The sequence below is a fragment of the Penicillium canescens genome (genome assembly GCF_028828765.1).
Source record: "Penicillium canescens strain IBT 15451 chromosome Unknown utg000009l_segment0_segment0, whole genome shotgun sequence".
In the NCBI taxonomy this organism is placed as follows: Eukaryota; Fungi; Ascomycota; class Eurotiomycetes; order Eurotiales; family Aspergillaceae; genus Penicillium; species Penicillium canescens.
The window spans coordinates 543,135-558,258 of record NW_026703971.1 but is presented as its reverse complement, the minus strand read 5'-3'; the positions used below and the strand labels follow the sequence as shown (position 1 = coordinate 558,258).

General features: G+C 49.2%; 2 protein-coding genes across 2 annotated transcripts; both read right to left on the bottom strand.

Annotated features, from left to right (window-relative positions):
- Positions 1-1,044: 1,044 nt before the first annotated feature.
- N7446_011838 (uncharacterized protein) lies at positions 1,045-2,129 on the bottom strand (the record flags this gene model as incomplete). Its single annotated transcript, XM_058520580.1, is given in 2 exon segments — positions 1,045-1,062; positions 1,080-2,129. 2 exon segments carry the CDS (start codon positions 2,127-2,129, stop codon positions 1,045-1,047), a joined length of 1,068 nt encoding a protein of 355 aa, XP_058366866.1.
- A 5,441-nt stretch (positions 2,130-7,570) lies between these two features.
- On the bottom strand, positions 7,571-9,513 carry N7446_011837 (ankyrin repeat domain-containing protein; the record flags this gene model as incomplete). The annotated part of the gene is made up of 4 exons (XM_058520579.1): positions 7,571-7,797; positions 7,818-8,186; positions 8,272-8,660; positions 8,780-9,513. 4 exons carry the CDS (start codon positions 9,511-9,513, stop codon positions 7,571-7,573), a joined length of 1,719 nt encoding a protein of 572 aa, XP_058366865.1.
- Positions 9,514-15,124: the final 5,611 nt, after the last annotated feature.

Sequence of the window (15,124 nt, the reverse complement as noted above, 5' to 3'; positions counted from 1 at the left end):
TCAGACATTTTCGGAATCACCGAAGCAGTCAATAGCTACTGGCTATGCTGTATTGGTGTCCAGCACTTACGAGATGAAACGGTCGCGTTGTACTTCGGAGTTTAACCATCCGTATTTCATTTCTTGCTAATTTGCTTCAAAATTCTATATCACGGCTATAACGGCTATAACCTCTGTTGCTGATCACGATGCCGAGTGTCTGGTCACGTGTACTCGCGTGTGATTCACTCGCTTTTCGCATTTTCCGTCAAACTCAGCTGTAACCTGTGATCACCTACGCTGAGTGGAATTGAGTCGGGCCGATCGGCGAAGCGGTGCAGCGGTGGAAGATTGTCGCGGTAGATGAGTTCCTGCTAGTCTGGCTGAGCGACGGGGCCCACCAGTGGGAGATGGATCGCTTGCCGTGTGGACGGAATATGTCTCGGCATCCGACGAGGGGATTCGTAAGGGGCGAATGATGGCATCTAGGGCTCCTTCGTTTCGGCTGCGGTCATCAGTATCTTGGTCGTCTCAGAAATAAGGTCATCCACACTTACCACACACAGCATGACGTGCCAAACCCTGTATCTCGCTTTTCCAACCATTCTTCCGCGCACGATAGATGACAGAGCGATGTGCACTGACCGCAGTGCAAGACCACGCTCTCGTCCGCATGGTCTTCATCCTCAGTCTGGCAGAACACACAGTAGATGCTGTCGACGTGGATGCTGTCGACCGCTTGGCTCGGCCTGAGACTCTGCAGCGTCAAGTCTTGGACACCCGCCCGGATATTAGTTGCCGATGAGAGGATGGCTGGTCGGGTCGGCGAAACGCGCCATGGAACATTGTTCGTCCGCAGCGTTGCAGAAGTCACAAATGGATTGAATGGCTGCACTGGCTCGGGGTTGGTTGACAGGGGCACCGGTGGTGGTGATGACCGGGTGCGGTCTGATGCAGGGCGTCGCCTGGAGGCTGACGATGTCTCGACGGGGTTGGCTTCAGCTGTGGGTGCGAGGTCGCTTCCTAGGGTTGCTAAACTTCTTGTCTAGTGGTCCGGCACGTTTATCAATAGAATCCTCGACCCTTTGCAGGTAGATTACGAAATCGTAATAATGGATGAATTCAAGGTAGGTCTTGTCAGCCTCGTCGCGGACCCTATTCGACAGATGCTCAAAGAGATGGCGCATGCGATCACGCTCAGAGAAATCATTGTCGAAATGCGGCTCCCATTGCTGCAACCAGTTGGAAAAATCAGTCACGGACTGGGATGGGCGCTGGTAGCTACTTATGTAGCGCGCTTTGGCCACTTTCGGACAGACTCCATTCTGGAGCTGGTGAATAAGGAAAGTGCAAAATCCACCAAATGTAACTTGTTCACTGGGCCTTTCGCGTATCTGTCGCTTCCACTTATCTTCCAAATTAAGGGCAACGTGCTTTAGGGCCCGGGTGACTTTGCGCTCGTCGGTATTGTACCAATCTAGATATCTGTTGAAATGACACTCCAGTCTCATAGCGTAGTTCTTGAATTCCCCGAGGGCTCGACCATGGTAGACTGGCACGTTTGGGACTGGAGGGGCTTGGGAAGGTGACGAGGCCGATCTAGTAGCTGCAGCAAGTTCCCGTAATCGTTCCAAATTCGGGTCTGCGGCGCCATTTGAGTCTGTATTTTCGTTTTTAACAAGTGATAGGTTCAGCTGGGGCGCACGGAAAGAGGGGCTGACAGCTTGCTCAGATGGTGCAGGGAGAGTATTGTTTGGAGCTTGGATAATACCAGCCTTGCTGTCCCCGTTTTGCATCGGTGCTGCAAGCCCCCTGTATTGTGCATTGACCGAGTCCTTCGCAACAGGGTCGATAGTGGGCGAGTAATCTTTGCTGGTGGTAGCCGCGAGCCGGTTCCAAGCCACCTCAAGCGCTATCTGCTCATCAGCAACTTGTTGTTGGATCTCAAGGAGCCGTCGCTGCCGCTTCAAATTTGCGAGCTGCGCCTGGGCCTCTCTGATCTCCGTGTCGAGCTCATCCGTGGGCTGGGACTGCGTAGGGTTAGGCTCGAGCATTTCGGTCAGCCGCGACCCATGCTCTCGGATTGGCGGATTAGCCTCGGCGGAGGAGTCGGATTTTTTGAGCTCTTTCCCTTCCAGTAACATCACCATACTGCGAGGGATTGGTATGGTTTGGGGGTTTTCTTATTTTTATTTTCTCTTCTCGTTGGCTGTGGCTTGATTCATAATGATCACGTGGTGATAAGATACACCAAAAATGGATCACGTGGTATTGTTTCGTTGGTAACTCGGCCTGCTAAGTAACAGTTAACAGTTTCGGGTACATGTAGTCCGAGATCCAAAAGATGAGCCAAGGTTGCAAAATCATGCACAACAACCTTCAGATCGTAAAACGGTCCAATTGGCTATAATCGGTTAATATTTTCAGTGGGCTGTTGGCAGTTTTGTCTCCATTGGATAATAGTAATAGTGATCAACGCGTTAGTCGGGGAGTTGATCAAGCCTCACGGCGTTGAGGTTTAGATCCCAAGTATTCATGTCCATGACCTTTGCAGACTTGAGCAAATTTGGCCAGCCACCAACGGTCGTTGTAAGCCCGTGTGACCGTGGTAAAAGGGTGGGTACAATCGTCATAGCATAATGACGGATTTCGGTGTTCTACAGGCGTCATTCCGACGCCTTTGTTCACTGACCGGATAATCAATTGGAAAGAAATGATACATACATACTGTGAGATTCACTGATGTTTTATTTGTTGGCATGGGATGCCATGAGCAGGTACAATGCGATGAGGAGCTGTCGATATATCTCATATTCATCAGCTCCCTGGTGATGAACGCTAATTGAGGGGATATATATATTTTAATATCCCACTTTTACATTTGCTAAAGCCTCAAAATCTGACAGAAATATTGTACAATTTAGAATTATTATACCAACCCCCAAAAAAAAATAAAAAAATAAAAAAATAATTAATGATCGTTGCGAGTTCAAAATATTTAGTTCATGTACGGCTAAATCAACAATGTCCGCGGGTCAGCACACGCGACCGTGACCTAATGCTCCCACTCCAGTCTAGACGGACAGACGCACAGCTCACACAGCCAACTGTAAAGCGAGGCTGGGAAGACCAGTCCATGTCTCCTAGTGAAGAAATTGAAGGCGCTCTTTGACGATTCAACGTTGGGTCATTAACAGATGAGATGGTCAAACATGAATCATCGAAGATTGAATAGCTCCCAGTGTCTCAATATAGAAGACCGTGGAGGATTTGATCGTTAGCCAACGTTTCCTTAACCGATTCAGCATCACTTTTTCTCAACATAACCCCAACTCGTCTCTCTCTGTGGGCATATAAAATGGCATCAAGAATGTCGCTGCAAAAGTCGCGGTAAAAACGAAGGCATGGGTTGCAACAGGCCTCACATAGGATAGGCATCGTGTCCTTCAACGTTTGCTACCTAGCAGAGCACGTACGCGACAGGGGCCGAGAAGCCTATAAATACGTCCTCTACCCCCAGCAATTTGTTCTACAATTCTATCACTTGGCTACCCAAAGTCGAGCAGGCCTTGTGTCTTGAGGCACTCGATAAGTTCACCCCCTTCGACCCAGTACTGATTTTTCCACTGTACTGACATCTTTAGATACATCGTGGACCGGCAAGCTAGAAAGTGCCTGTGAGAGAGAGACGTGATTCCCACCAGGTCCACTATGCCACCCATGCCAGCCGATCAAAGAACAAGATTTGGGTTAGCTGGTCAAAGTGTCTATGCGAACATCTCTCTCCACCATAGCAGCCGACTCACTGTCTCGCCCTGGACCTCCCCCGATGCAAAAGAGCGACTTTTCATACAGGTATGTAAATTTCAGCACGATACTGTCCAAATTCAACTGACTTCAAAGATGATGCGAAACAACCAGATCCATGCATTCCGTCCAATATACACCAGCGCAAAGCCACGGAGCCCTTTCCCGTGTCTTCTTCCAGAACATGTGAGTCATGCATTGTCTCGCCGATCAACAAGCTAATGATGGACAGGAAACCGTTGACAGTGCACCAGAGTGAGTCCGAACCAGCACCTCGTCAGTGCTCCGCGCAAAGCCACGGCTTACACACCATTTCTGGTCCTGCCGCTTCAAACCATGCAGCATGTCCTATGTGGAATATTGTAAACCAAGGGCGCGGGCCAACAACAGCACGCATAAGCTCCAGACGTTGGTTATCCACGATGAGGTGAGTGGAATATCGCGCCTCCTGCTGCGCCGGGTCCGATTATTTGTGCCAAGTCTGTGTCTCAAACACAAAACACCACTGACATCTCCATGCCGTTGTAGGAGCAGCCCATCGCCAGCATGTTGTGCCAAGCAACCTATTCCCACCGAGTCAGATAAGACCTAGGGCACTACGGCGCGCTCCATCGTGTCTTCCGCCCCTCTCCTTACCGCCTTCACGCACCAAACGGCGGAGCCTCAACCTCTTGGCATCTACACGAAGCAGTCTCCCAGTACGACTGTACAATTCCTTGTCACAGGTGAGTTCGTCGCGCGCCTTTGCCGTCTAGGAAACTTGCCCGGTGCATCCAGCGCGGCTTCTCGAAGCGACAGCCGGAGAGTGCAACGAACATGAATACAACATGGCGTGAATGGTGACCGCATTGCTGAAGAGAATTGGAAGTGATCTAGTTGGTAAGCTGGTATGATCACGATCCTAATTGATCATCGATCTCAAGCGTACTCTCGGCGGATTCTTCATGAACAACGTAAAGCACATTACCTCGTCCAGCTGGATCAAAACTTGCTGACTCCTGACTCGGATCCCCCAACAGGAAGACACCCTCAGATTCCCACCACTCGAATGCGAAGCGAGCAAATCTCTTATCTGCTCAAGCTCCCCTACACAATACGATCGCATGCTGTCTATAGCTTCCACATGACTACTGGTGGCATCGATGAGTCGCTGGTGGGTACCAAATCGGCTACCTCGACCCTTTCTCCCAGTCGATTTTGTGCATCAGATCATGCGTTGATATGCCTACCTCGCGCAAGACCCGAAATCTAAGGAGCGCATACCAATCTCTATCTCTCGGCATTGAACACTCACAGGGGATAGCCTTCTCGTGGCTTGGGATCCGGGTGCTGAATGGGTGACTATCGTTGTCTTCGGATGGTGTCTAGCGTCTTTAAAGCCTGGACCTCTGAAAGATGCCGAGAGGTTCCGGTGTTTCTGTCTTGCTTCATAGCGGACGAACCGTACCTTCGCAGAGGGCCAGGTTGTTATTCCAAGTCTGCATGCAAGGAGAATGTGAGGCAACAGCCCCGTCATTTCTAGCCGAATAAGTTGACATGACCATCCCAGCTTCAAATCGAGCGGACAAGACCGAGGACAGCTAAATCAATGAGAGAGCCCACGACCCAAGAATCACCGTCCGGTACAATCCCACTTGATTCCGACCCGCGTTGCTGAGCAAAAAAGGATCAGCAAGGAACCTGTGTTACAGTCCTAGGTATCCAGATCGACTCTATTGCAGTGGAAGCTCGTCTGCCGCCAGAAAAGTTGTGCCGCGCCACATTGGACGCCGCAGCTGCCCTGAACGCAGCGAGTCTCTCCGTCAAGCAAGCAGAGCGCCTCACAGGCTTATTAGCCTTTTGTTCAAGAGTTGTCCGACTTGGAAGAACAAGATTACAGTCTCTATACACCTTCCAAGCCGCTTTCCCACATGGGAGTAGTGCGCGCCGCCGTATCCCTTACGAGGTACGTGACGATTTGGAATGGTGGAGGGACTCCTTGCTCTTCAACGGCGTACTCCTAATTGACCCCTGCCGCCGCCCCATCACGCATCTCTACACAGATGCCTCTAGTATAGGCCAGGGGCTCTTCTTCTTCTCATCCCAGTCTACATTAGACTGCTGGCTGGCCCATTGTCACCAGCTTCATCCAAGCAATGCTGCCACATTGGCCCTTGCTGAAGACGCACATGCGCACATCAATACCAACGAAGTAGACGCTATTCTACAAGGCTTCCTACTCTTCAGCCACCATTGGCTCCATCATACTCTCGTTATCCACACGGATAGCTCCACAGCGCACACGGGACTCAAGAAAGGCTTTCTTCATGGTCCGCCTAACGCACCTCTGAAGAGCCTGCTTATCCTAGCGGCGGCGAGAGACATTCACATCGTGCCACACTGGCTCCCCTCCGGGGAAAATACATTAGCAGACGCGCTCTCACGTAACAATCTTGAAGACATTGCTAACATTTGTCCCCATTGGCAGGACCTCTCGGTATTGAACCGCCCGCGTGGTTCTCTTCACGAGCTCCTCAGCTCAATGCCGGCCACCTAAAACTGCTCTGGAACGGACTCAGCGCCAACACCCGTTCCGTTTACCTCTCCGTTCAGCGCAGCTACGAAAAGCACTGCGCGCTACAAAATTTCTCCGCATGGCCAGTGTCAAGACATTCATTAACCTCATGGCTAAGCTCACGACTCCTTGGTAACGCCAGCTAAAAGGCCGTCAAGCCTGACACCGCACTCGCCGACCTAGCCGCTCTCCGAGCCTACCATATCGATAATTTCCTTGACGATAAACTCTTCGATAACAAGCATTTTCGACGTCTCATAGACGGTGCGAGAAGACTCAAACCCGTCACAAAAATACGGGTCAGAAAACCTATTTCTCGTGACACTATTACGAACTATCTGCGAGCCTCGCCGCACTCCCGCCTCGGCCATTGGAGATGTCTGCGAACCTTCTAGACGTCTATAACTTTGCCACCGCGTGCCGGGTAGCATTTGCTGGATTTCTTCGCCTCGGAGAATTCACCTACAAGGCTAACGATCTCAGCACACATTCTATCTTCTCAGCCACAAAGTTAACGCGCTCCGACGTCAGATTCTCGCCCTCGTTAGACCACGCACAACTCACACTCAAGCGCAGTAAGACAAACCGCCGCCACGAAGGGGTGCAAATTATTCTTGCAAAGACAGGAGACGGCGCGTGCCCAGTTGATGCCCTTCAGAAGCTGCTACTTCTCGATCCCAGAGGGCCCGACGCCCCATTGTTCTCCTTCCACAGAAGACCATTCAGTCGCAACAACTTCCTCTCGACCTTATCTACTAAGCTAAGAGCGCTTGGACTACGGACAGAGGGCTACTCGGGTCACAGTTTTCGGAAGGCGCAGCTCAGCATGCGCACGATAGTGGAATACTCGACGACCAGATTCAGATGCTAGGGAGATGGATCTCAGAGGCTTTCAGGGTGTATTTTACGGCGAACGCGTCAGTTTTGTACAAGCTCAATCACCAGTTCCAGACAGGCTCGCTGGACCCGCTGTCTCTGCTGCACACACCGTCCCCTCCACCATCCTAGTTTGACCGGGTCGTTTGGGCCCTATCTGGCGCTACGGTCTGCGACCGCAGCGACAGGTGACCCGTTATGGCCAAACTACACTCTTCTTGCTCCTCTTGACTGCGTGAGGTCACCACTAAAACAATTCTTACTACGGTCAACGTGGGTGCGAATAAATTGTTCCTTCGTTAGGAAAAGCTCGTTGAAATTATATGATTGAGGGATATCACTCGACAAATATCATCACTGATGAGCATTATTTAACAGAACCTCAGTCCCTTCCAGCCAACCAGACGAATTGGCCATATCCAAGACTGTCTTGTCCATCTCGTCTTTCTGAGCAAGATTAGCCCGACCGCCCTTCTCGATCAAGAGCTGCAGCAACCGGAGATCGCGGTCTTCAATGGCCTGCATGATAGCGTTCCAGTCGCGATAGCATTTATTTGGGTCAGCCCCCTTTCCAGGAGTAGCTCAATCATGGAAAAGTCACCATCGTCGCATCGTCTTATCGCCTTGACGAGAGGCAGATGTTCACCAGGAGCATTGGGGTCGGCACCAGCCTCGTCCAAAAGATAACGCACAATGACCCAGTAGCGCTCGCGCAGCGCTGTCGTCAGCGGTGAGAACACGCCGCCGTTTTTCCACTCTACATTGGCGCCGGCGGCGAGGAGTAGTTTGACGTTTTCTAGTTGGTTGGCTTGAACTGCTTTCTCCATGACGCCCTTGTGCGCGGATAGGTCTGTTATGCTGGGTAGCAGGAGCCGTAGCATGCTCGGCGACTGAGTCGCCATATACACGGGCCAGTCTTGGCCGCGTAGGTTGGGATCGGCACCATGCGCTAGTAACCAGCCTAGCATCTCTGGGAGTGTATATTCCGTCCTTCTTGGAGTTTGGGTCCATATCAGCTTGCAGCAAAACGCGCACGGCATCAATGCTGTTCACACTTGTCGCCTGCTCCATCAGGCCAGGAGTCTTTCGAACGTCAGCGCCGCGCGCGAGCAGGATGCGCAGGCAGCCTGGGCGGTGGACGGCGGACCAGAGGACGTGTTCAGGTCCTGGCATGTTTGGATTCGCGTCCTGATTTAATAGAGTGGTCACGATGGCTGGTTGGTCGCTTTGTACGGCTTCGCATAGCGCTGTCTTGCCGTGGTCGTCTTTGCGGTTGGGGTCACAGCCGGAATTGAGCAAGGTTTCGATGGCTTGCTGCGGTGCTCGCTTGCGAATTGCTTCGATCAGTAACGTTGTGCCATTGCGCGTCTCATCTTCCAGATTGACGCCATGGGCGAGCAGAGTCTGCGTTAGCCTGGCGCTGGCGGAATCGGGCTCGGAATAGCTGTCATTCCGAAGGTTGATTTCTTCAGCAGAAGCTGTTAAGTTTGCCTTGGCCGGTCGGCGCGGCAGTGCTCGAAGTAGGGGATCTTTTCGGTCTCGCGTCCAGGCTGGTTCAGAAACCCGTTCAGAGATAGGACGGAGGACATATCATCCGTGTTAATTTCAGGATCTTGTTGACGAAGGCCTTGGCTGGGTCGGGCGGCGGTGAATGATTCCTTCGGAGGCACGGATGGTGTCGACCGCATTGAATCAGGCAACTGACTTTGGATCGATGGTACGGACCGCTCAGATTCAAAAGTCTTGGCCTTGTTTATGCCCATCACGGAGCGGCCTTTAGATACGCGGTCGAGCGCAGCAGCTAAGCCTGCATACCCAGTGCCTACTGACTCTTCTGGGTGTGCGTCTCCGAGGGACCAATGGAAGGCCATGCCGCTGATCCGAAGGGTTTCGGTGGCCTTCTTCAGTGACTCGTGAATGCGGCTGAGTTCATGGCCGGGTCGATGCCATCCTCGCTGCAGCTTTCCCAGTGTCCCGCGATGCTCATAATGAACAAGTTTCAAAATGACCTTGTCAAGTTGTTGAAAGTCGCGGTAAGTGGAAACAAATTTCTTTTCCACCTCTTCAATTATCACCTCGGGCAGGGCGCGATTGGCGGCGGCTAATTCGGTCACTCCGGCTTCAATGGCCCACAGTGTACGACAGGTATCGAGGAACGTATGGGAAAGCTCGCGAAAACCGTCGGGTAGGTCTTTGGTAGTGCTGATATACTTGAGCATGTGCACGGAGATCTGATTGCCCAGTTGGGTAGCGAGAGCCGCGACGCTGCAGATGGCTTCCTCTGACTTAGCCGTCATGATGAAATGAGAGGCTCACCTTTGAGGCGGAGAAGGCAGGGAGATACAAAAGGAGTCAGGGAGAGACAGTAGTGTAGATTGCCCAGATAAACGGGCCAAACTGGTCAAACTTTGGGGCCAAACTGGCCATCTATACAGGGGAGCCAGTGATCCAAACTAGGTAAACGCTTGGTCGAAATTGTCGACAATCTCGATCTGGGGCGTAAACCCATAGTTTTCTCCTATTTAATGCCAGTTGAAACTGTAGTTTACAGTACTAGATCACTCTATCTCGATCTGGCTCCGATTTCAGCCTGCAGTGACCGAGGTGTTTACTGTCGCAGCATTTTGCCACACATTATTATTTACTATTCCAAATCTTCGTATAGTCACCGATATCTCCAGTGAGAGTATGGATGTGGGACCGGATAAGTTCCTATTTAATGCTGCAATTGAAGCACGTACAGACCGGGAAACCGTGCATTAAAATCCACTACCCGTATGTTAACGGCTGACCTCGACTTTTAAGCTAGAGGCACCTCCGGCATCTATTCAACACTCGCATTCAACTCCTATAATGCCGATTTATCAACAACCTGTTCAAGGAGCCTGTTGGGTTTGGCGCTGTGCTGCGCCCCCGCATAGCTTCTCATTTTTGAAAAAGCTGAAGCAGCTGAGTATCAAGGATGTATGACTCGGGAAATGTTTCAAGTTCTATTGTGATTTACTTCACGGCTCTAGGCAACATGATAAAAGGGTCTCCCTCGCAGAGGTACTGAGATCTCTCAAAAATTGGATTTTATCTAGGCCATACAATTCTATCTGCCGTCTTTTGCTATTCATGTATCTCTCTTGTCCGGGCCGACGAATAAAGATACTTTCGAATGCTGCTAAGCATCGATTATCATTGTCTGGTAGGCATTGCAATGAAGAGGTCAAGCATCCGCCGATTTCATGATTCCATTGTAAAGATTGGGCACTGTTAGCGCCCCTGAGAGAAATATTGAGAGCAAAGTCAATGTGCACGAATGGCTTTTGCAGGCCAAGTAGTTCCGCTGCGACAATCACGCTAAAATGTTATCCTTGACAAAGACGAGCTGGGGGCCCACGGACGAGGAAAAGGGCATGTTGGCAACGGAGAACCACTACTTTCTATTTCCGCATCCCGAACTAAGTTTTTCATTGGAAACATCCCCGCATATCAAAAGGGAACAACCACATTGAGTGTGAACCTCGTTCATCCCAGTAATTAGAACTCGTAAGGCCCAAGTTCCTAAAGCAGAGCTTTATTTAGTGATACTTAACAGATCTCATAGGTTCTTGGATGCTACAGTCAGGGCTCTAAGTAAACCTTGATAACGATAAACTTCAAATTCTCCGAGAATCGGCCAGGTTTGATTCCGTAAACGCTCCACCACCGCTCCACGTGGCAAACAAAATAAGAAGTGGAGATAAGGGGGCGAATCCCGAGGCTTGAATTTGTCTTTCGCTTATCGCTAGATTAAGAAGTCTTGATTAACCAGGGAAAGACACTTTTACTAGCGGAAGCTTCTATCAGCACTAGGGAAAGACACTTTCACTAGCGAATATATTCAGTCCGCCCCGCATCTCTTCAAATCCTTCATTAAATTATTCATTGTAGAATAAAGAGAAAATATATACAGTGGTGTAACAAAAGTATTTGAAACATTGTGCCTTTTTGGCCAGATGGCGTAGTGGTAAACCCAAGCATCCATGAACCGTCACCACCCCTCGGGGCTCCCCGGTCCAGGAAGGGGTGAGGTACATTATCTGTCCCTTCCGGTTTCCATTCCCGACGTTGGTTATTCTTCGGATTGGATTGTTCAAAAAGTTTTTATCTACCAGATACGTCCTCGGTAGTACACATAAATTTAACTGACACCCAGAAAAATCAAATTTAGTAGAGCCTGTAAATAAGTTTACCAAAAAGCTTAATTATATCAGCAAGCTGATTGGTCAGTCACTATCGTAGATCTGGTCGGCATTGCAACGGGGCTGTTCATTTCCATTATTTGTCAGGAGCTTGAAGCTTTGTCTCCTGTTTGTCCAATCTGGCTCAGCCACGTCGTGCCCAAAGAACGTGCGGCTTCTTTCGAACGGCAGAATACGAGCCAGCCCCGCACGATCTCGTCCCCGCCGAAGTATCAGACAGACAATCGTCCCTTTTTATTGTACTGTAAGGGGCAGGCAGCTTTCAAACGGTTGAGCCATTTTCCAAATACCGTTCTCCAGGCCACTGGCTCAGCTCTGACTCCAGTGCAACCTTGAGAGCATTCGTAGCCGTATTCCGTCAGGGTATATAAAGTCTTGAATTTCCATCTTAAATGCTTCATTATTATCATCTTCTTCTTCACATCTACCTCAACCTATCAAGGATAGTTTGTAAAGGTAAGGTATTTCCAATTAGCATTATCTTTGCCGCATGATGTTCTGACGATGACCTAGAACTAGACTCTCATCTTATTCCATACAAGCTTTATTAAAGGTGCCTCTCATTGCTACTTACTATCACATAGTGTTTGTTAAACTGAAATGATTTAGTTTGAGAATCATGAACATTATGAGGATTGTCCCTGTTATTCTCTTCTCGGTTTCTGCTGTCTCCGCTAGTCCAGCACCTAATCGTGATGCAAATGGGTTGATGCTACCCAGGATCTGCTGTACTTGTCCCAATGGCCAGTCTGGCTGTGGTGGTTTCTGCTATGAAAATAATTGTTAGTCACTGCTACTTGTATCGTAATTCACGGGTGGGCGGCTCTTACGGTTGAGTGGATCACCCCGAAATAGCCGTGTCACGAGACACCCCATCCTCTGGGTAGGGGGTGTCCCTCAGCCAAATTGCAATTCTCAGCCATATTGCAAATTTCCTACTTTTTCAACTTTACGCGAATTCCTAACCACCAAAAATGCCTAAAAAAGCTCGTGATGAGGAGGCTATTCTAGCCAAGGCATTAGACGACTATAATATGCAAAAGCTCTCGTCCCTACGTAAGGCTGCGGACCATTATCGCGTGTCGTACTCGAAGCATCGCGGTCGCAAAATCGGACGGTCATCTCTCTCCGATCGCCCTACCACCAATAATGCGTTGAATTCGAATTAGGAAAATGCATTAATTAGCTGGATCGAATTGCTAAATTCTTGCTACACATCTCCAACCGCAAAAACAATGAAAATGCCGTAAATCGCCTATTGAAAATAGCAGGGTCGGAGAGAGCTGTCGGCCCAATATATAGCTATCGGCTTATACGGCGTCTACCTCCACACATCAAGCTTACCATAACCTGCGCAACTGTGCCATTGATATCATAATTGGCATGCTCGGGCTCTCCTACTTTGTCGTTTATCTACTACTATTTTTGATTTTCCATTTTCCTTCAACCCAAGAGTCGATCCCATATGCCCTGGCAGTCATCGCCTTTGGTGGCGGAATCGCTTTGTGGCATTTATGTGTTGTCATCCAAAATGGTTTCTGTGTGCTCCACAACAAAACAAAGACAAAAAAGCAAGTCTCATTGTGGTTCGTTGGTCTGTTCCTCATTTGGACCGCTGCTCTTCCGACGGTCGCGTTTCTCTTTCCAGCCCAACCATTGCTACAACTTGGATACGCTTCAGCCTTCACCGTAATCGTTGTTGGAAGCCTCCCTGACGGCTACCTCAAAGATAACACGGTATCCTTTCGTGGTCGATTCTGCCAGTATGCGCCAGTGGGCCTATTGGCGTTGGTGCCCACCATTCATGCATTGGCCGAACCACTCCACGATCCCTCCCCACTGGCCACTGCATTCGGTCGACTGCTGCTCATCAATTTCTTCGGTTATGTTTTCTACGTTTGTCGTCCTCTTGAGAGAATTGGATTGGCGCGGATTGGGCAGCCCAGTCTACACGGCATGTACCTGATCGCAACATACAGCCTCGTGGAGTATTCCAAAGTAGTCATGCAGGTAGCGATCCCCTACATGTCTTGATACCGAGAGGAGGGCGGTGGTCAGAAGCGATTGCCAGAACCAAGAGACTATCACGTGAAACCCATGTCCTGTGTTCTGTTATTGCTCTTACGGCCAATGAACTGTCTAGGTGAACTACTTAACATTCAAGTGTATAACTGAATCACCAACGGGATGTGCATGAGGATTCGCACACTGTTTTTATTTTGATTCTTGCGTCTATTTTATGTCTTTTACATTCGTTCTAGCAGTGCTGCACGTAATCATGAAGCAAGGAAAACCTTATCAATTATAGTTGTACTTTCGCAACAGACTGAAACTACAAACTAAAATAGCGAAAGTATTTCCGTCATTTCTATCACCAAGACAACCTTGTACGGCTGCTCTTTGCATGTCGCATGTGGTAAAGCACGGGAACTAAATACGATGCGCTCTAATCCACTGCTCGTTCAATAGACAGAGATAGAAATAGAAAATCCTCTAAGGTTACTGTAAGTACAAATATCTTTGTTGTTCTAATTCCAATCGAAAACTATTTCTGGCATACCATGATCTAAATTACACGTGTAGCCAAGAGACATGATTCCAAGGCAACAGGAATTCAGTCGCGACAGGCATAATACATACTAAGAAGCTACTAAATTAGAGCTAATATCTAGGATCTAGTTTCTTCCTGTATCGGTGTTTGAGTCGTTTTCAGAAAGGTAATACGTGCATAACGATTACCAAGCCTTCCCAAAGATAGAGCGTTGCTCCATCCAAGCTTGCGAGGTTCCAAGCATGTTGTAGGCAACGCGCAAGATTCTACTGTTCCGATGACGGGCCCAAAGGAATTATGTGGGCGGCCAGCGATATGGTCAGATCTCGTGATATGTAAGATTCCTGTATATATTCACCACCGTATCGCATTCCGTCGACATTGAAAAGGCGAAATGCACTTGCAATCGACCATTTTGAAGCGATGACCGACTGCACCCGTTTCTAGTAAAGTGGAATGTGAACGTCCATTACTTTTTATCGCTTTTCCCATGCAGGTGATCTCATATTAGCAAGGGCGAGAATGAGCAGGTGCGACACTAATTGGCTCAGCAATATGTTCCAGGCTTTCAAGCGGGACTTGCTCTCGAGCGCGGAAGGAAAGCAAAATGTTACCGCGAACCATTAATTGAAGACCTCAGTTCTTCCGCAACGCCATAAAGTTGAGATAAAGGTAGAAAGTTGAGTATGCGATCCGTCGAGAAGACTTTGGAACCTGATGAAGAGCTCCTGGGATCTATACATTCATGACTAGGCAATTGTTGGTTTGGCTATATAAACCTCCATCTCTAATCCCAAGATGTGTCTGCTGCTAAGAAATTATAGCCATGATTTCAGAAGACATTATCAAATCTGTTTTAGTGACTATTCTTCTACTTCTGAACGTTGGAAGACTGTCTCTTTTGTACTGTATTCCATCCAAGTGGCGGTGGCACAAATTCGACTTGAGTTTGTGTGCCTTCTCATGTGTTCCCTTTGCTATTCTTACGGGGCTGTTCTGGAGTAAAAGATTTCCAAGATGGAGCCAAGTTCTCTTTTGGGTTACCCCGTTATTCCCACCGCTACAAGCGGTAGGTCATCATTGCATGGAATGAGTGAGGCTAACTATCGGCTAACGGACCACAGTATC